This window comes from Syngnathus scovelli, chromosome 11 (genome assembly GCF_024217435.2).
Source record: "Syngnathus scovelli strain Florida chromosome 11, RoL_Ssco_1.2, whole genome shotgun sequence".
NCBI lineage: Eukaryota > Metazoa > Chordata > Actinopteri > Syngnathiformes > Syngnathidae > Syngnathus > Syngnathus scovelli.
This window is the reverse complement of record NC_090857.1, coordinates 4,951,966-4,972,311: the sequence shown is the minus strand read 5'-3', so window position 1 is coordinate 4,972,311 and position 20,346 is coordinate 4,951,966. Positions and strand designations below refer to the sequence as shown.

The window sequence follows — 20,346 nt, the reverse complement described above, 5'->3', positions numbered from 1 at the left end:
CAGGAACCAGTTTGTGACACCATTTTTTTTTTTTATGCCACTTTCATAAATAGTTCAAAATGATTTTCCCAGGATACATCGGATTGGTTGTCACATTTTATTGTTTACAAACAAGCAACTCGGGTTGCACTCACTATTGTCCTTTGCATTATTAGCAAAAATAGGTTATTTGAAACCCTTCCCCTCAAATCGCCTTCTTGCACGTTGGAGCGTTCATGTCCTCGATGTTGTCACGCGACAAGGGACAGCTCTCCGCTCTTTTAATTACACCGACAGTTGAAAGAAATGTGCCACGTGGTACATGAAAACATTAAGCCCTTAAACTTATTAACTTGACAGACTGTGTCTTTCCAAAGTAAAATGACTGAAGGAGATGGTGGGCAAATGGAGTCGACCTAGACAATGTAGGGCAACCCCGGCCCCGAAGTCTGGCTGGGTTAAGAAAATTCTCGCGTTGATGTCGATGAACCACTTCGCCCGTTTGTGCTCCAGCAAGCGACACTTCATGCCAACACAAGCAGTCAAATCAATGAGCACAGAGAATGTGAGTGCCGCAATCTCTTATCGCTTGTTGCCGATGGTCCAACAATGCCTGAAGGCTGCATGGCTGCCCGTCTGGAAGGTTAGCATCATTGATAGCTTGCAAAAAGTGTGCCACATTGAGGTAGTAATAAAAGTTTGAGATCAATTCTCTGTCATGGCTGTATTAGTTTATAATTTTCAGCGCAATTGGGCAAATTGCACTCATTGAAGGTATACTGTATATAAACCTAAACAAATATGCTTTTTATTTTATTTTCCAGAAGGCCCAAGTAATCTCAGATTAATATTTTTTATTCATTATAGTGTAAGTTTCTTTGTATTTCAACGAGTGTGTCTCTCATACACACAACACGGCGAGCTGTCGGTGAAGATTACCGCATCTAAACAGATGCAAAGACAGATAGAAAGTCAATTAAAGGTGGGAGGCAGTTGATAGGTTTACGTTCTCGCTCACGGGAGACCGATGATCCGGGGGAAATCGATGCAGGACTGATGAAATGGGCAGAAGGACAGGAAAAGGTTTACCGGTACTTACAAATCACAGAGGTGCCTTTAGCGTGCAATCCTTAATTAATGAAAGTAGTAACCAGACACGTTGAAGGTAAATTCAATCTTGATGCACAAGAGACTTAATTTCTAAAAGTAATTAGGATTAAAAGTATTTGATTGAATCTGTTTGGTGACCAATTTCGTTATTAAAAAAAAAAATCATCCTCTCTTGTTGAGAATTTACTTTGGAGACGGGGTCAGTTTTATTTGAAACCTTTCCATAATTCCTTTTGGCAAATGTATTTCCCTTCCAGTTTTGACCTCACTTGTGAGCTTCTTGCCACTGGACTGCACCTCAGGGGCTCTCCAGTTTCATCCCTCAGTCATCAATATGCCCTCAGCATCAACAACCCAAAAGAGATGAATGGTTTTCTGCATTGTTAATTCTGTTTCATTTTCGCCAGCTTTCTTGCTAATGATTTCTGTCGGCACTTGTCTTCTGGGCAGGACTTTATTTTCAGATTGACGACGTTCACTATTTTGGAAACAACGCTAATGGGGAGTAGAGCAAGTTGAGGCTAAATTGTGGGCGGTTGGAAACCAAAGCAATGGGCTGACTTTAGGCAATGACGTGTTTGATGTGTTTACTGCTCCGGATGAACGAGCAAAGGATAAATCAGAGTGCCGTAGCTTTAATATTTGGAACTGTCACAGCTGTCATCTTGCGTTTTGCTTGGGAAAATAAATATGCAGATTCGCATCAGTAGCGAGAGTGTTGGTCGACTGCATTCGGCCCTCTCGATGCATCCACGTGAACTTAAGATAATGTGTGAAGTATAAACACCATTTTGTTTCAGGTTAGCACATGTGGAAACTGACTTTGATTTACTTGGCGACAACAAACTACTGCCAATACGTGTTACTAAAAACTTACTGGTTGAATTCTTTAAAATGTGATCAAACACTGACACTGATTGTGTGTAAAAATAAAACAAATCAAGTCCACACAGTAAAATGCGGGCACTTATCATCGGACACGGCCGTATCATCGTTATGGCCGTAGTTGTGGAAATTCTGCACGATTTCTTAACTGGCAGTCAAAAAAAAAAAAAAAAAAGTTTCTCTCAGGCGCTCCTATTCAGCGTGAATTTTTGGAGGGTGTTATCTGAGACAAATCAATGTTTTCATTCTTTACCTGCACAGCAGTCTGAGCCTAATCTCCCTTTTTTTTTTTTTTTTTTTGATCCTCCTTTTTTGTTTGCGCAGTGATTTCATTGCTCGCCAAAATGTCGGCTTTTTGCCTTCTAAGAAAATGATCTCTGATGGTTTGGATGAAAGAAAGCAAGCCAGAGTGATCGAAACTGAGGCAGCGAGAAACAGACCACTTTGGCCTCTGCTGTTATCTGAAACAACAGAAATGGAACTGGTCCTGTCCTGTTTCTGGCAACATGTGAAGGGAAGACCGGATGAATAAAATCACAGCACCAGAATAAAACATTGTCAAGACTAACATTTACAAAAACGGAGCAAACGAAGAAAGGAAATGATGCCAGTAGAGCTGAATGGAATTATTTACGTGAGCGTGTTTGTGGGTCTTATTTTCAGATAAATGGGCCGAGTGTTGTATGAAGCAGTAGCAGGCTTCCTGTGCCCGCCGTGCCAGCTGACAAACAACAGAGCCCCCGAAACACTCCCAGCTCAAGCGAATACGATTAACTCAGCCTCTGTGCGCTCGTTTGTTGGGCTTTACTAAATTATGTCCTTTCGGGGGGGGGGGGAAAGCTCTTTGGTTAGAGCCACTCTGCTTGTTTGAAGGTTGAATGGATGTCAAGTTACATAGTCAACACAGAAGGCTGATATTGGTGTGCTGGGATTATTGGTGAGCAATTTGGAGTCTTCTGAGGATTACAGCATAATTGGATATGCTGTCATTTGTGCACCACTATTGTATTTTAGGAGGTGTGGGGGTGGAACGCAAATACAATGTGAGCACTGATATGGTCAATAACACATTAGCAGTCCCTGAACGACTTGTCGTTCCCAAGGCAACCGGACCCTCCTGGACCAGCCCAGCAGAAGGGGAGATGTGGAGTCAAGGCTCCATTAACATTTTGCTTTATGTGTTTGTGCGGTCAGTGTAATGTTTTGGGGGCATCAGTTACTAAAATATTTTTTTTTTTTTATTACTTGATGTGTTTTTATTTAACCAGCATACTAAAATGAATTATCTCACTTGATAAGACAGTTCATCGCACGCTTTGGCCTCACAAATTGCTGAATTCCATTCTGAATGAAAATGGAACTTTAGATTCAAGAATGTTCGTGAACTCGACACTCCCATCTGGCATCTTTGACTTTCACTTTTGTCAAGGTTTGAAGAGGCACAATTAGGGCGTACGGCTGTGGGTGTTTGTTAGTTTGTTTGCCTTTTTCAGGCTAATCCTAATTAGCACTATTGGGTTTGATAATTAGTCTAATAAGGGAATTCCCTTAGAGCTTGTGTATAATGAGTTTCCGAGCGTAGGTGTGTGTGTGTGTGTGTGTTCAGCCTTGAGGATATGTAATCCGTTATCTCCAAAAAATGAGATAACTAGCACTGTGAAGAATCCACAATCCGCTTCAAATTTATTATTATTTTTTTTTGACAGCCTTGATCTCATTCACACTTTTAATTGCGAGGTCTCGGGTTATATTTCTTGGTGCTAAAATGTCCTTTGGAGTGATTGTGCGTGTGTGTGAGACTAAAGTCAACGCGAGTGTGAGACATTTGCTGTTCCAATCAATGTTATGGATCTCGTCCTTTGTCGCTCCAGCTGAGGCTTGTGGGAGTTTGTGAAATGAGTATAAATAGCTGCTCCATTCTTCTTCCAGGAGACACGCTGACTTTCATCTGTGTGTGTTTATCTCCATTTGTGTGTGTGTGTGGCAGTTAGACATGCTTGTCTTCGTGTAGAGCTCGCTGAGAGACTCTCAAATTCAGTTTGAGCTCCATCCCAAGTACTTAAAACTATAGGGCACTTTCATTATGTAATTACAATCTAAAATGAGTCGAGGAAAATGCCAAGCCGTTTTTTTTTTTAATGAGAATGCAAACTAATTATCCTAATGGGCAAACCGCTGATGAGAGCAAAAATGCGGCGATGCGGCATGAAGCCTGACAGTCATTGTTTTAAAAGTCATCACTCATACTGATATTTGGCAAATAAATAAATATGTGAAACGCCAGCTAAAAATCAGTACATGCCAGTGACCCTGTCACATTCCCTTTCTGCCAATAATAAGCTTAAATATCTCTCAAATGGGACGTGCAGTTCCATTTATATTAACCCCGGTGTCAAGGTTGTTTGAAGGTGGTCCTGAATTTGATCATTTTGTATTCTCAGTTTGTCTGACGAGTCGAGAGATTAGTGGGGACTGTTAGCAGTGTGTGTGGCTCAAATTGTACTTGAGTCAGACATGTGATGTTTTATTTTTATGCAATCTGGATACACTTTTTCTTCCTTGTGTGTGTGTTTGCGGTTTGGTCCCAGTGAGAGAGCCAGTTGATTTGCATCCCCTTAAAATCGATCTTGGGTTTAGCATGTTGCCTGCTTCCTAAAGTGATTACCTCTCCACACAAGTAGACCAATATGACCGCATGATCGTGCGACAGGTCATATGTTTAAATTAATGTACACCGCAATGACTGAGAGTGTTTTTCTTTACAGGAAGTTAACTTAGACGCTCATAAATTGAACTCCTGCTGCTCCATTCCGATATAAATTAGTTCGAGTGCTCCCTTTTAGGCAAATGGCGGCACTGCTATATATATATCTATATCACCATATTGCAGCTGTCTTGCTCATTCTGTAGGCAAATATATAAAATGAGGAATATTTTAATGACTTTGCAACAAAGGTTTGGTTTCATTTAGCAGGTTCTGGTTGTGGTTATGTCTTCGTGTCCCCACGCAAGCTGTCAGGAATTTGCCTCGTAATCCTTAGGACTCAATCATAAGCCTGAAAGGTATTTCTGTGAAAGGCAGAATAACATCACGCATAATCGACACAGACAATGAACAAAAACAAAATGACTGAGGCAAATACACGACGTGTTTGGAGAACTAGTTTGGATGGCCGATGTTTGATATTATGATGATTATATCACTTCCATTCCAAGCAAATCATATTTGGGTTATCAAATGCACCTTTTTTTGTCATCTCTTAGGATACGTCCTCAGATGGCCAAAGAGAAGATCGAAGGTTGCCACGTGTGTACGTTGGTCACACCCGGCGAGCCGCAAGTGCTCCTGGGGAAAGACAAGGCCTTCACCTACGATTTTGTTTTCGACATCGACTCGGAACAGCAGAGCATCTACCAAGGGTGCGTGCACAAGCTCATAGAGGGCTGCTTCGAGGGGTACAACGCCACCGTCTTTGCTTACGGCCAGGTAGGTTGCAGAGATCTCGGCCGTCACTAAAGGTACTGCCAAGCAAAATGTGCGTGACAACACACCGTCTACTTCCCACCTGTACTGTCAGATTGTGATCGGATCACCCGGTATGCGTGTTAATCCAAAAAGGGTTTATGTTTGGGATTATTTGGGGTTTTAATTTTCTGTTTGTACAGGTGCTGTTTGCTTGTACGTCCATGGTTGTTAAACATACCGGAGGCATTTTGCTGTCTTTCCACTTCAATGTGCTTACAAAGGCATTACGGGAGAAATTTCACAGTTTACCACGTTGATAATCACTGCTCGAGATTTTATTGATGGTCGAGTGGTTCAAAGAAGCGATGTTTCGTAAGACTGTAGGCTGTGCTATATTTGAACGCTAAATACCAGAGTTTGTGTGTGCTTCATTCAGACGGGCTCTGGGAAGACCTACACCATGGGGACCGGTTTCGACATGAGTCTGGCCCTGTCGGAGCAGGGCATCATCCCACGAGCGGTTCACCACCTCTTTGAAGGGATCCAGAGCAGGAAGGAGAAAGCCAAAGAAGCAGGCACCCAGCCCCCCGAATTTAAAGTCAGCGCCCAGTTTCTTGAGGTACGTGATGCAGAGGGAATTGAACAAACACCGGCCCGTGTATGTGTGAGTGGAGGGGGGGGTGGGCTTATTAACTCTAACCAGATGGGAGTAAAAGGGGGAACGAGGGAATCAGACCCTCTTCCACAAACAGGAAGCGACAAGCTGATGACAGATGGGCAGGAGTGTCTTCTGTGCTTTGTCCCAATGAATGTTGACCATTATGACTGACATTAGTCTTCATCACCGTGGGCTGCAAGATGGATAAGAGCAAGGGATGAGTGGGCAAAGTGGGAAGCATATCTGCAAGCAACGAGATAAAAAGACAGCTAAGCTTTCTGCTGGATGTTTTCGCTTCTTCCGAATGTCAGTGGAAGCGCGTGTGGATGATTTGATTATGCTTAAAAATAATTATATTACTGCGCTCAGTCATGTAGCTTGGTTGTTGGTAATGTCTGTTTTTGCTGTTGCGCTCTGGTGGTGGTCTTTCTGTCGCTTCACAGGTCAAAAGGTTATCGCTGTTGATGTTAAACATATGTGTGTGTGTGTTTGTGTGTTTTTGGTAGTCGTTGGGAGAAGCTGAGCTTTCAGCTTACTTCTGTGACCCTTGGCCTCATTGGCCTCAGTCATCACTCATGTGATCCATTACTGCAAATGGGCTGTTTAAATGTGGTTAGGTTTGTTTTGATAAGGACGATCAGGAGATAAAAAATAGGTCAACTTTCTTTTAAATTCACATTTCTAGATGACAACATACAATGAAAATGACACATAGTTTTCTACGTATAAATCTGTGCTCCGGGGACATTGTCTTATGTCAATATGTTTAGAAAAAGTATGGAAGTAGTTGTAAATAATAATTCTTATACAAGCATGTCCGTATTTTAAATAATTCAAAATCAAATCTCAAAAGTATTCACATTGAAATGTACAAGACCAAAGTAAAAAAAAAAAAAAAGAATCTATGATGTTTGTGACGATAGAATCTCATGTAACATTGTTGATTTGATGACTTATAAGTTCTGCTATTTAAATTCAATTCTGGATTCATTTTAGCTTTACAATGAAGAGATCCTGGACTTATTTGACGCCACGAGGGATCCAGAGAGTCGGACCCGGAAGTCCACCATAAAAATCCACGAGGATTCTACTGGTAGTATCTACACCAGCGGGGTCACTTCCAGACTCGTCCAGTCTGAGGAGGAGGTCAGTGCATGTTTTTCAATACATTATGTACACATCCAAAAAACCGTGCCAGAAAGAATATTGTGGCCAACTTTTTGTTGATGCTGTCAGAGAGGCTGTAATTCTAAAAAAAAAATATTATTGTTGGAGTTTGCAGTGTTATAGTACATTCCATCAAACTGACATTTGTGTTCTTCAAGTTCCTGTTACCTTGTTTGGCTATGCGAGAGGGGCATTCAAATCAGAACATTAGTATGCATGCTGTTCAATGAATTCCTCTCACAGCGTCAATCGAAACAGGAATTTGCAAAGTTTTCTCTTTGGATGTTTGATTGGCATATTTTCTAAATGTTATCAGTGTGTCGAAGTTTAGTTTAGTTTTTGGCACCCATCTTGCCATGGGGATGGCAGAGATCCACAGAAGCTCCCAAAAGTCAACAACTGTCTGCTGTCAAAAATGACAATGAGGGTCGAGCTTAACAAAGGAGATTCTGCTCCTGCGAGCTGCTTTTCAGCTTCACTGATTTTGATTGATTTTGCGGCGAATGATTTGTTTTCGTTACTTTAGTGACCATGTCAAGACTTGTGTTATGCGTGTAAAACAGCTGAAATGTTCCTGCATCTGAACGGAGTGATGAAATGGTTGCAGTGAGGACAAATTGCACCAGGTTGCCTTGTTTTCATTTCAAATTTAAAAGTCATCTTTTGTGTGCGTGTAGTTGCTGCAGTGTCTGAAACTGGGCGCGCTGTCCCGAACCACCGCCAGCACACAGATGAACGCTCAAAGCTCCCGCTCACACGCCATCTTCACCATCCACCTCTGTCAGATGAGAGTCTGCCAGCAGCCCTTAGAATTGGTGAGCCCTGCTGCAGGGTGAATGGATTGCCGGAAAAATGAACACAAAAAGACACGACGTGAGAGGGAGATTCATTGGGAGTCTTATCGGAATTTCATTATAATCTGCTTTTACATTCAAATCTCTCAGTAGGCAGAGGAAGGAGGATTAGGATTAATCAGAGGATAGAAAAGGCAGGTAAGGGTAGGAAAGTAGAAATATGGTAATAAAAAGAATTGTAACTTGAATTTAATCTTAAATGTATTTCGGTAACACCGCACAAAAAGTTTGTACAGTGTCAAATATTGCCTCCATCTATTAAAAAACTCAACTGTTTATTTATATCATAATATTATGTTGATATAAAGTACGAAATTAAGTATACAGCCACTGTATATGTTTATGCAAATAGCTTCTGCAAAAGATGTTTGAAGCACCATATGTCCAACCTAGTCAAATGGAGACGGGGGGACCAAGGAATTAAATGGTGTGGACTCCAATGGCATCGAGCAGCCCGAGTTTGAAGCGCTGATGGCCAAGTTCCATTTTGTCGACCTGGCTGGTTCGGAGAGGCTCAAACGCACTGGAGCTACAGGAGAGCGAGCCCGGGAGGGAATCTCCATTAACTGTGGACTGGTGAGGCACAAACAAAGTGTGTGTATCTGTCTGTAAACACATTTTGTTCAATAGATCTTGGTATGTTTATTGTGTGTGTGCGTGCACGTTCACCGACTGTAAACACATTTTGTTCATTTGCTCTTGGCATGCTGTAGCATGTTTATTGTGTGTGTGTTGTAGTTGGCCCTGGGAAATGTCATCAGTGCTTTAGGAGACCAGACCAAGAAAGGGGGCCACGTCCCCTATCGGGACTCCAAACTCACTCGCCTGCTACAAGACTCACTAGGAGGCAACAGGTACATGACGGTTAAGATACCTCTTAACCATGAACACAAATGTATCCTACCGTCGGACTTTGATATAGATATATGAAATGATTCTCTCCAGCCGCACCGTGATGATCGCCTGCGTCAGTCCGTCCGACCGTGACTTCATGGAGACCCTGAACACCCTCAAGTATGCCAACCGAGCGCGCAACATCAAGAACAAAGTGGTGGTGAACCAAGACAAGACCAGCCAGCAAATCAGCGCCCTGCGTGCCGAGATTGCTCGCCTCCAGATGGAGCTGCTGGATTACAAGGCGGTGCGTGTTCGGAGATCTAATAGGAAACGATGGCACACGCACATTTTGATGAGAACGTGAGATGAGGAAAGTGTTAGATATAGGAAAGGAGCTATTCCACATAGTCCTCCGTCTAACTGATGCCAAATTTACAGCAGCGGAAACCTAACCACTGCAGTGGAGGTATTTATGCTCACCACTTTTTGACCTCTGGCTTGTCCACCTAAAATGTGATTAAGTGAGCTGTCGCGGCTACTGGAGCGTGGTGAATGTGACTCGGCCTGGATACGGTTATAAGAACTGCGAGTAACACACACGGCCGTCTGCCACCAGACGTAATGATGTTTGCGTGCTGTGTCCGGATTAGACAGGCACTCTCTGTTCGTAGATTATGCAAGAGAGTTTTCTAGTGTTTATCATTCAGGGTCTGACAATGCCCAACGCTGAGCAATCTGCCGGGCAGTCCTAATGTTGATCAGCAGCAAATGATGTATTTATTTTATGTCGGTCCTCATCTTGGTATGCAGGGGAAGCGCGTGGCATGCGAGGACGGTTCGGAGGGTTACAGCGACCTGTACCAGGAGAACACCATGCTCCAAAGAGAGAACGACACACTGCGCCTCAGGCTGAAGGCCATGCAGGAGACTATCGACCACCTCAACACCCGAGTCACACATCTGCTGGCCAACGAGGTCAGCGTGCTGCTCTCCAAGTCAAGTATGTGTACTCCTCTTAAACTTGTATAGTAAACGTGGCACATTTTCTTTTAGTGTTTGATTCCATCTGACTTGACCTCTAGGTGAGGGCAACCAGGAGATTGGGGCTCTAATTCAGAACTACATTCGTGAAGTTGAAGAACTCAGGTAAGATATTTATTTTTACTCCTACACCACATATCAGTCATTTGCTGAGAATGTCAAGTCAAGCCAAATTTATTTATATAGTCTTAAATCACAATGAAGTCTCAAAGGGCTTCGCATGTGCAAAAATTGACAAATATGCTCAACATCCCCTGATCTTAAACTCCCAGGAGGGCAAGGATAAACTCAAAAAACCCCTACTGGGGGAAAAAATGAGAAACCTTGAGAAGAGACCACAGATGGGAGGATGCCCCTTCCAGGATGACCATGGATGCAGAGAGGGCACATAGAACATATAATGTAAAACAATCCAAAGAAAAAGTGGATGTCCAATTCAAAATAAAGAGCTGCAGGAAGGTGCCCTCAATTGTCCTGGCAGTGTCTTCGAGGGTGGTAATCCGCGCTCATCCCGATTGGTCGACAAGAGATCCAGACAGCTGTTATCAGTTTGAGTGTCATCCAGCCAGGGAGGGGGGGGGAGGAGGACAGCGAACACAAACTCCAGCCGAATCGGCCACCAAAGGTTAATTAAAGGCCATAGCATAAAAATGTGTCTTTAATCGTGTCTTAAATGTTTCTACTGAGGTAGCAGTTCTGATATCTATCGGTAGGGCATTCCAAAGACCCTGCGGATTTTCTTTTGGCCCTCGGGGTCACTAAAAGACTAGCGTTTTGCGAGCGAAGGTTAGGGTTATATTTATTTGTCCAATGACTTTTGAGCCTCTGAAATAAGGAGTGTTTGTATAAAAATAGCTACAATTTCTATATGTTTAATTACATATTTATGTTCTACACCTTGAATTAAACCTTAAAGTGTGCACTTCAATTCCGTTGTAGTTGTTTCATTTCAAATCCAATGTGTTGGCATGCAATGCCCAAAAATATGAAGATTGTGTCAATATTTTTGGACCTAACTGTATAATTGGGTGTTATCAGATGAGGTGTTTGAATCCATAGTTATGAGGATTATTGGTCACTGTAGCAAGTGCTGTCTCATGGAGTGGTTCGCTCCAAAACCAGACTGAAATGATTCAAATTGATTGCTAGCGACCATGTAATCATTAAGCTGCTGCGCTACTACTTTTTCAAAATATTTTGCTATAAACAGGAGATTTAAAACCAGCCTATGATTACTGAGACGGTCCGGGTCGGGGTTGGTCGCTTAAGTAGGGGTTTAATAGTAGCGGTTTTAAAGGCTGATGGCACGATACCAGAGGAGACAGAGAGATTAATTATATTTAAAACGGACGGTCCGAAAATCTGAAATAACTCTTTAACGAGTTTGGCTGGAAGCGGGTCGAGTAAACGCGTTTGTTTAGCCGAACTAATCAATTGTGTAAGCCTTTCAAGGGATACGCTTTTAAAATTTGAGAGAGATATCGCATGATCAGTCAGCTCCCGTAATCGGCGGTATGTATGTATGGCAGTACTGTTATATTTGAGGTTGCCAATGCTTGGGATAATACCAGATCTAAAGTATTTCCATTTTTATGCGTTGTTGCCTGTATTGCTTGTGTAAAACCGAACGTTTCAATCATTGTCTGAAACGCCACAGTAAGTGGCTCTGACAGTAAATTTGTATGGATATTAAAATCCCCCATAATTATTATATTATCCGCATTTGTCACTACAGGTCAGCCACAAATTCTGAAAATTCATCCAGGAAACCAGAGTAAGCTCCGGGTGGACGGTAGATAACAGCGAGATAAAACGACGGCAAGGCTGTGGATCGAACAACGAGAACTTCAAAAGTTTTAAATTTGTTGAGGGCTAAGGCTAAGATCGGAATTGGAGATAAGGGCTACACCCCACTCTTTTTACAAGGACGCGCAAAATTTGGATGCGAGGCTTCATTAAGCGGCAGCAATTTATTAGGTTTTAACAAAGTCACAACTCATCAACTGTCTTTTTCACTTAGATCCAAGCTGCTGGAGAGCGAGGCCATGAACGAATCATTGCGACGTCAAGCCGCTCGGCCCTCCTCTCGACCGACCTGCGCTTCCTCCTCTCTGAGCCCGGCCCCTGGACACCCCCCTGGCTCTTCCCCCTCAACCATGTCCATGGAGGCCGAAATGACGGACGTGTTGCGCAGGGCCAAGCTGGACATCGAAAGGCTGAAGAAAAAGGAGAGGAGGCAGAGGAGGATGAGGTGAGGAAATAATCGCCTCGTATTCATTTCTTTTGAAACTCTGCCCTTGCCATTGAGGTTCCATGTAGGTCACTGAATGGAATTGGGATGCAGCCAGGAGTAAAACTAGCTTTGGCTCATTCAGCTGGCCATGAGGTCGTGAGAGTGCACAGTCCAAACGGCTAATTGGGTTTTAATGGGATGTAGGTGGGAATGTTAAGATGGGGCGTTTGATAAGATGCATGCCCGTAAAGCTCAGAGCAAAGGGGAGGGTAAATATGCTCATAAAATCTACAGAGCTAAAAGCAAAAGTGATGGCACTAAAAAAAAAAAAAGACTTTGCTAATGAGTCTGGTTTTTATGTTGAGCACATCACTAAAGAACTTTTTCGGAGCACTAATGGAGAGGGTTAGATTGCGCTCAAAATGGATCAATATTATTTTGCCTTTTTTTGCATACTACTATTTATTTCAATGAATCCATACATTCTATATATGTTATACACAAACAACCATTTACAGTTGCATTCACAGCTATGGACTAAGTTTTCTCTTTTTTTAAAAAAAAATGTCCTTCAGTCCAGAGTTGGAGAAAGGCTTGAAAAAACGCGTGAAGTTACACAACCACGAGAACGGCGACAACGGCCAAAATGGACAAAACGGACTGAACGGAGAGATCGATTCGGATGACAATCACACAGAGGTAACGTCAAAGTTTGATTCACAACAAAGATGAAAGGAAGAGCTTCCGCCTGATATCTCGATCTTTCTGGGCAGGACATCATGTCGACGTTGCAGGAAGAAAGTGGTTGCGATGAAGAGGAGGAGGAGGAGGAAGGAAGGGAGGAAGATGATGACTTTGATAGCGATGAGAGCCTGGTGGACTCGGACTCAGATTCTGATGAGAAAGGTGTGCTTCTTTGACTTTGGACACCAATATGAAAAAAAATATTGAATGTATTGCCGTGTCTTAAGTTCTGTCCTTTTTGATTGTCTCTCCACTCTCAGCCAACTTTCAGGCCGACCTTGCTGACCTGACCTGCGAGATCGAGATCAAGCAGAAGTTAATAGACGAGCTGGAGAACAGCCAGAGGAGGTTGCTGATGCTGAAGCTCCAGTATGAGGAGAAGCTCATTCTGCTGCAGAACAAGATCCGAGACACCCAGCTGGAGAGGGACCGCGTGCTTCAAAACCTCAGTGAGTCCACTCACTTGGATTTTTTTTTTTTTAAGGTCATTCATTCATTTATGACTGGGTTCCACAGTGTCCATGGAAAACTACACGGAGGAGAAGGCTAACCGCATAAAGCAGGAGTATGAGAAACGTCTTAAGGAGATGAACCGAGACCTTTTGAAGCTCCAAGCTGCACAGAAGGAACACGCGCGTTTGCTTAAAAACCAAGGCAGGTACGAGCGGGAGCTGAAAAAACTCCAAACGGAGGTCAATGAGATGAAGAAAGCCAAGGTGAGAGAACGAGAACACAGACTGGAGAGATGAAGATCGGCGCCACCTCACCTAGCTCATCTGTTCTAGGTGGCTGTGATGAAGCAGATGAAGGAGGAGCAGCAGAGAAGGAGGCTGGTGGAAGCCAAGAGAAACCGAGAGATTGCCCAGCTCAAGAAGGAGCAGCGAAGACAAGAGGTCAGTCCAGTTTAGGTCTACGACTGGGCGATATGGACACATTTCGCTGCTTGTCTTTGCTATGTATCATGGAATGAGGATGGGGGGGCTATTTCAAAAGTCAACCACCAGGGGGATGCAATTGTAATCCCATTTTGCAAATGTAACTCAATGTAGTCATCCTTCGTGTCATATTTTCACTTTATTCTCCCTTTCATACTCATTAGTTTCAAATCCGTGCCCTGGAGTCCCAGAAGCGACAACAGGAGCTGGTCCTGCGCAGGAAAACACAGGAGGTGACCGCCCTGCGTAGGCTGGCCAAGCCCATGTCAGACCGCGTAGCTGGACGCGTGGCCCGCTGGAATCAGACCGCCCCGGTTACCGACTCTGGCGCAGAGTTGTCCGCCAGCACGACGGCAAGCAGCTCCGAACCCGAGAGCGGAAAGACTGTGAGTGGGTTAGTGCGACAGTGGAACAACAAAAACAATGGCTATGGATACCTGGGAGAGAGCGAGGGGAGCATGGATGGAACGCGGGTCATTGGGTAAGTTGACCTCAGTCATGCGATGGACGCTGTGTATGCCGTGTGGTAATCTTTCACTTACCTTCTACAGCAGCCGAAAGAAGCTGCAGCGGAAGCCGGCGGGCGTCGGCACCAACGCAACGGCGGGCCGATCCGTAGGCTTCTCCAAGATGGCCCGTCAAAAGTGGCAAACTCTGGAACGGCGCATTATGGACATCGTCATGCAGAGAATGACCATTGCCAATGTAGAAGCTGACATGGATCGTCTCATCAAGGTTTGGGAGGCACTGATCTATGGCATATACACAATTTCTTATTCTAGATGTAAAACTCTTCCAATTTGTTTCCGAGTCAGAAACGAGAGGAGCTGACGGCCCAACAGGAGGCACTCTCGCACAAGCGAGCGGTACTAATGGCCGAAGGAGAGGGTCCAGAAGCAGAGGACCGACTCCTTTCGGAGATCGGCGAGGATCTCGAGGTTCTGAACGCTAACATCGATTACATAAATGACAGTCTGTCCGACTGCCAGGCGACTATTGTGCAGATAGAAGAAACAAAGGTATGGAAGACACAAATTGACATGCTAGGACAAAAACTCGTACTCAATAAATGACTGTTAATTAAATAAACAATTATATGAATCATTTTAAAGAGAAATTGTTAAAAATAATAATTTTAATAGAATGCCAATTTGTTGCAGGATGAGTTGGACTCAGTGGATACATCAGTGGTAATCAGCTCATGTTCTCTGGCTGAAGCACGACACCTGCTGGACCATTTTCTCAAGGCCTCCATTGACAAGGTCTGTCAGTATAAACAAGAATCACTAAAAAGGGTATTCTAGTCAAGTCATGTGCTTTATCTTTGATATTCTTTATATTTTATTAGTGATATGCAAAATAGGATTGATGGATTATTATCTAAAAAAAAAAAACCTCAGCCACCATCTATTTCAGGTATATTTCAATGGGGATTCTTTTTGGGGGAAGTTGTATTCACTTTTCCCTCCAACTTTAAATGACCCGGTAACTTGTGGTAAAAAATAAAATCCTCAAACTTCTTCCATCCCCTCGAGCATCTGTATGTGGAACAGCTTGTCCCCAATGCTTTGACCAAGAAAAAAAAGTTTCGTTTTCAAGATTGTAACTCTGGACCGTTGAGGGTATAAATGCATTCTGTCTCATGTATAGATCAACCAAACAGATTTTCTACTGACACCACATTTGTATGTTTTGCAAATGAAAACATTGTGAACATTCCGTCTTTTCTGTTGTGTAAGCACGAGGCTGGCACTCATCAGCACAGTCACACTTGTGGTTTTGTGTGTGTTAGAGCTTGCAAGTGGCACAGAAGGAGGCTCAGATCCGACTACTGGAGGGTCAGCTGAGACAGACCGATGTGATCGGTTCGTCCCAAAATCACATGATCCTCGATGCTCTGCGGGAAAAAGCTGAATGCATCCCTGAACTGCAGGCTCTCCTTCTCAATGTACAGCAGGGTGAGCACAAATGGTTGCATAAGTGAATTTTGATTGAGCCCAATGTGTTTTACCGACTGAGATGTCTCACGCCCCAACTCACTTTCAGAGAACGGTTACGCCAGCACAGATGAGGAACCTTCTGAGTTCAGTCAAGCCTCAGACAACAGGTGAAATTTCATCTTCCTGCCATTTTAGTTATTGGAATGATTTTTTTTTTTTTTACCTGAGCTCCCCTTTTTCTTCTCCAGTGTCTCTTTACTGAAAGAATCCAACAGCCAAGATGACCTCAAAATAAAGGTAAAGCATCTTATTTGCTCTCAGCATTCATTTATTATTTATTGCATGCAACTCACTTGTTTTAACACGTCTAGCCTTAATTACGGACAGTATTAAATCAGAATATTTACTTCCAATGACGTATATGTTCTTTTATTATCCACATGGTGGCAGTATAAGCAAGCAATTGCAAGTTGCCTCTGCAGCTTTGATGTTGAGTGTGAAATAATTTATCGTTTGACACAGTTCCGATGTACTCTCCCGTTACAGAGTGTCCTCCATCTTTTAATGCCCCCCACTCCCCCTCCTCCCAGTTTCATTTTGACCAGTTATTGTATTGTGTTCCTGCTCATCTCCTTGCTGCTTGGCTTCAGTTTAATTATATTTTGCATTTCCGTTTGATTCCGTTATTACGCTGATTTTTACTCGGCCTATTTCTCTGGGCTTCCACCTCCCACGCAGGTGGAACCTCGTCTGTCAGCTCAGATGAAGGCGGTGTCGGCCGAGTATCTGGGTCCCGCCGTGGAGCATTTGTCAGGCTGCAAGCAGGCGCAAATCACAAAGTCTTTGGCCTCGCTGACCGACATCCAGGAGGACGGTCTGAGCACGGTCAAGGCGAGCTTGGGCCTTGGTCTCAGTCTCTCTCTGCGGGACCCCTACCACAAGGACAGAGTGTCACGCACCATCAGCTTGCCTATCAGAGGACACACCTTGTAAGCTGAAAAATGCTCATTCAGTACAATTTGACTTAAGTCAAGTAGGATGTGAGCATTTGCATTTTGAAAATGAGTCAGCCAGTTGTTTTAGTGTCAGTAACACTGCTAATTGCTTTACGGGGCATAATACTTGTAATTAGTGTGTTTAGCGTTTGTATACTCCCTTGAGGACTATTTGTTTTTGTGTGTTAGTCCCAGGCAGTCACGAGGCTACGACACCTCTCCCATCACCAGAAGGAAATCTTATGACCGTTCATACAGGTGATAATCACCTTTGTCGTGATGTCATTCATTGTTCTGCTTTTCACTCACACTTTTATGGATTTTATCTCAGGCCCACTGATGGCTATACACCACCGTCCTCCCCTCCTCTGAGGACCAGGAATGACCGCAACGTGTTCTCGAGGCTCACCAGCAACCAAAGTCAAGGTTCTGCACTGGACAAGTGAGTACAATAAAATGCTGTACTTTTTTTTTTCCCTTTTACATGCTCTCACGGCCATGAAGAGTTATTTTTATGTCTTCTCGTTGGTTTACTGGTCCCGTAGGGTGGTTGAAGGTCAGGTCTTTGGAGAAGAAAAGGCCTTAATCTGTGCTTTTGTGAAGCTTAAGTGTGTGCAATTTCCAGTGAGTTTATCCACACATTCATTCCATCATGGACCCTCAAACACTTCAAGTGGCATTAATACCATTCTCGTGGGAACCACTGGTGTGAGCAGTTCTGTTTTATATGACCAAGAGACACTGATGTGGATAATAGGTGATAGAAAGAATTTTTATTACACCATCACTTTTTTAATGTTTGGCAGGGAATCCATGCAAAATAATAAGAAGGACACACATCAGTTGTTTACGTTCTGGTTTATTTTGTGTTCATTCATACGGAAGGCTGAAATCTTGACGCCCACAGTGAAGAAAAAAAAAAAAGTGTAGTATGCCCTCTTCACCCTCCCATCTCCTCCCCCCATCGATACACAAGAGAAAAAACAACCTCCAGGAGCAAAGTGTAGCCCAACAATATTGAGTGGCAACAAAGGTGGTGTAGAGATGGTGAAAAGAACAAAACTATTCTGACAAATGTCAGCTGTTATTTCAGGCCGCTTTTGCCCATTCTTTGTATTTATTTTTCATCGCTGTATTTTGCCTCATTCGCTGAGATGTTTTCTTTTTCATACTATGGATGTTTTTATGCTCAAGACCGATGTTTCGTTCTGGTATGAAGGAGGCGTAGGTCAATGCATTGCTTTTCCATGCAGCTTCTTGTCAGTTGTAGCCATTTTGAATGGACTCAACTCAACAACGTGGGGAAGTTGCTGAATCTCTGCATAGTCTTTATGAGCGCTTCACCTGAGACTTAAACTCAACACTCAACTTTATTCCATATTCTTTATTCCAGACTGAGATGTAGAGATGAGGGGAGTGGTCAGTATGAATTCCCTCAATGGCTGTTTGCTTAGCAGGATGGAAAACTACCATCAGCACAAAATAATGATTACCGTAGCATCTACAGTATGTCACAATGTTATAACCCTTCAAACAACTTTTATTGGAACACAAACGGTCCTGCAATACATGTAGACTGACAATATTGCTGTTCTCACGTGCATGTATAGTGGAATTTGCTTTTAATTTTCATTTCTTTAAGCATTTTACATTTTGTGAATGTCCCAGGTTTATACTTCAATGTCGTCTTTTGTCACCTAATAATCTGAACTCACTGATGGTTGAACTCTTGTTTACAACATAGTGCATACCTATGAATTCCCCCAAATATGACATTGAGGTCTTTTTTTTTTTGTGAGTAACCTGTCAGCTAAAACAGCGTGGCGGCTCCCAAACATGACATCTTTCTTCAGTCATGCATAGAACTCATTTGGTGTTTAGTGATCACAGAAAAATATTTTCCCGAGTCCCTCCTCCTTCGTAAACCCATTGCCAGTAACCCTTCTGCCTTTCCTTAGTGTGATTAACCTTTCCTCTCCTTGACATCCCACCCTACCCTGCGTCTTCCTCTTCTGCCTCCAGGTCGGATGACAGCGATTCCTCGCTCTCCGAGGTGCTCAGGTAGACCAACTGTGTCTTTTCCTTCTCTGTCTGTGTCTTCTGCCATTTGCTTGTTAAGCCACCATGACACCACCACGGTTCCCGTGGTCGTCTGTGGCCGCCTCTTCACCACCTGTCCCTCCTCCATCCGCTTTCCTCTCCACTCGCATGTGATTGTGCTTCCTTTGTGGTGATGCTAGTACACGCAATAGACTTTTCACATAAAAATTGCTTGTGCAAATATGATTTTATAGCACAATCTTATAAAAAAAGTCTTTCTCATATGAATGCTCCAGTTTACTTGTGAATCTAATGAGGAGAAGCAGTGTGGAAATTAGATGGATGGTACCCGAGTCATCATTATAAAACTTTTGGAAGTAACATTCTTCAAAAAGAAATAAATGACGCAACATTAATGAGATGGTACACAATACGAAACAGACGGTGTATTTTTCTTTTGTTATTATTTTCCTCTGACTCTTTACTACCTGCAATGAATAATTGACTTTGTGTGTGATTTGCAAAAGTCTCCAAGCAAAACCGTAGAGAAAAGAAAAAACTCGTAATCTTAGCCAAAATGTTAAAATGGCAGAAAAAACAAAACTTGGTACAAAAATAGCAATTACATCTCAACAACTTTTAAGCTTGCCAATTAACACCTTACACTTGTTTGTTTTTCTCAAATCTAATCTGTATGAAAAACTGCCAAATTGACACCGTTCTGTATTAGCGAGAAGCCAGACTGGTGTTCTTTCATCCTTGAGTATTTATACCAGTGAAAGATAACAACACAGATTAATTTGTGAGCTTTAGAGGTTTTGTTCAAGAGGATTGCACAAATGGTGTCATTTTATAATGATGTACACAAATCTTTTCTCCTCTCAGTATTTCTTACTAACTCTCAATTTGATGGGGCTTTCACAGAGGCACTTGTGTCTGTTTCTCAGTGTGATGCAGGGAACACACACTGATCTGCCTCCACATTTCTCATTATTTTGTCGGTCCCCCAAGCTCGGCACTGCAACATCCATTAGCTGCTCTTACATACTTCATAACTCTGCACACTATGAGATCTTTCATTCTGATAGAGCAGGAGCAGTTGGTGCTATTCGGTCCACTGCTGCGAGAAGCTCGCTATATTCCAGTTTGCATCCTGAATGGGGGGGGGGGGGGACATGGGGCAGATGATGTAAAATGTATATCGTAATATAAATAGGAAGATAAACAAAAGAAAATTCAATGTTTCATTCAATGCAGTAGCAATGAGCTCCCTGTAGCCTTGACAACAGACAGGAATGAGGTTCGCTTATAAAAATACACTGACTTATTTCACTCTGAGCTTTTATTTTGTTAAATTATCATTCTCCTTTCCCTTTCTTATTTTATTATTCATTTTACAAGTTACTTTTTTTAAATGTATTTATTTTCCCCCCCAAAATTACAGGTAAATATGTCTTTCCTT

The 20,346-nt window shown here is 42.9% G+C and overlaps 1 protein-coding gene across 4 annotated transcripts in view; it reads left to right on the top strand.

Annotated features, from left to right (window-relative positions):
• kif21b (kinesin family member 21B) overlaps positions 1–20,346 on the top strand; it is a 38,471-nt gene that overhangs the window by 6,879 nt on the left and 11,246 nt on the right. For 2 of the 4 annotated variants that reach the window (XM_049734892.1, XM_049734889.1), the window contains exons 2-27: positions 5,239–5,461; positions 5,877–6,059; positions 7,095–7,244; positions 7,943–8,080; positions 8,513–8,695; positions 8,858–8,973; positions 9,065–9,260; positions 9,767–9,956; positions 10,039–10,102; positions 12,018–12,248; positions 12,806–12,929; positions 13,004–13,136; positions 13,235–13,423; positions 13,491–13,690; positions 13,760–13,867; positions 14,074–14,390; positions 14,461–14,644; positions 14,725–14,928; positions 15,070–15,171; positions 15,702–15,867; positions 15,956–16,016; positions 16,098–16,146; positions 16,588–16,838; positions 17,034–17,102; positions 17,176–17,286; positions 18,867–18,905. In XM_049734892.1, the coding sequence (XP_049590849.1) occupies positions 5,239–5,461; positions 5,877–6,059; positions 7,095–7,244; positions 7,943–8,080; positions 8,513–8,695; positions 8,858–8,973; positions 9,065–9,260; positions 9,767–9,956; positions 10,039–10,102; positions 12,018–12,248; positions 12,806–12,929; positions 13,004–13,136; positions 13,235–13,423; positions 13,491–13,690; positions 13,760–13,867; positions 14,074–14,390; positions 14,461–14,644; positions 14,725–14,928; positions 15,070–15,171; positions 15,702–15,867; positions 15,956–16,016; positions 16,098–16,146; positions 16,588–16,838; positions 17,034–17,102; positions 17,176–17,286; positions 18,867–18,905 (3,981 nt within the window). The remainder of the gene's footprint in view (positions 1–5,238; positions 5,462–5,876; positions 6,060–7,094; positions 7,245–7,942; positions 8,081–8,512; positions 8,696–8,857; positions 8,974–9,064; positions 9,261–9,766; positions 9,957–10,038; positions 10,103–12,017; positions 12,249–12,805; positions 12,930–13,003; positions 13,137–13,234; positions 13,424–13,490; positions 13,691–13,759; positions 13,868–14,073; positions 14,391–14,460; positions 14,645–14,724; positions 14,929–15,069; positions 15,172–15,701; positions 15,868–15,955; positions 16,017–16,097; positions 16,147–16,587; positions 16,839–17,033; positions 17,103–17,175; positions 17,287–18,866; positions 18,906–20,346) is intronic. The other 2 variants (XM_049734893.1, XM_049734890.1) reach the window with 1 other exon arrangement.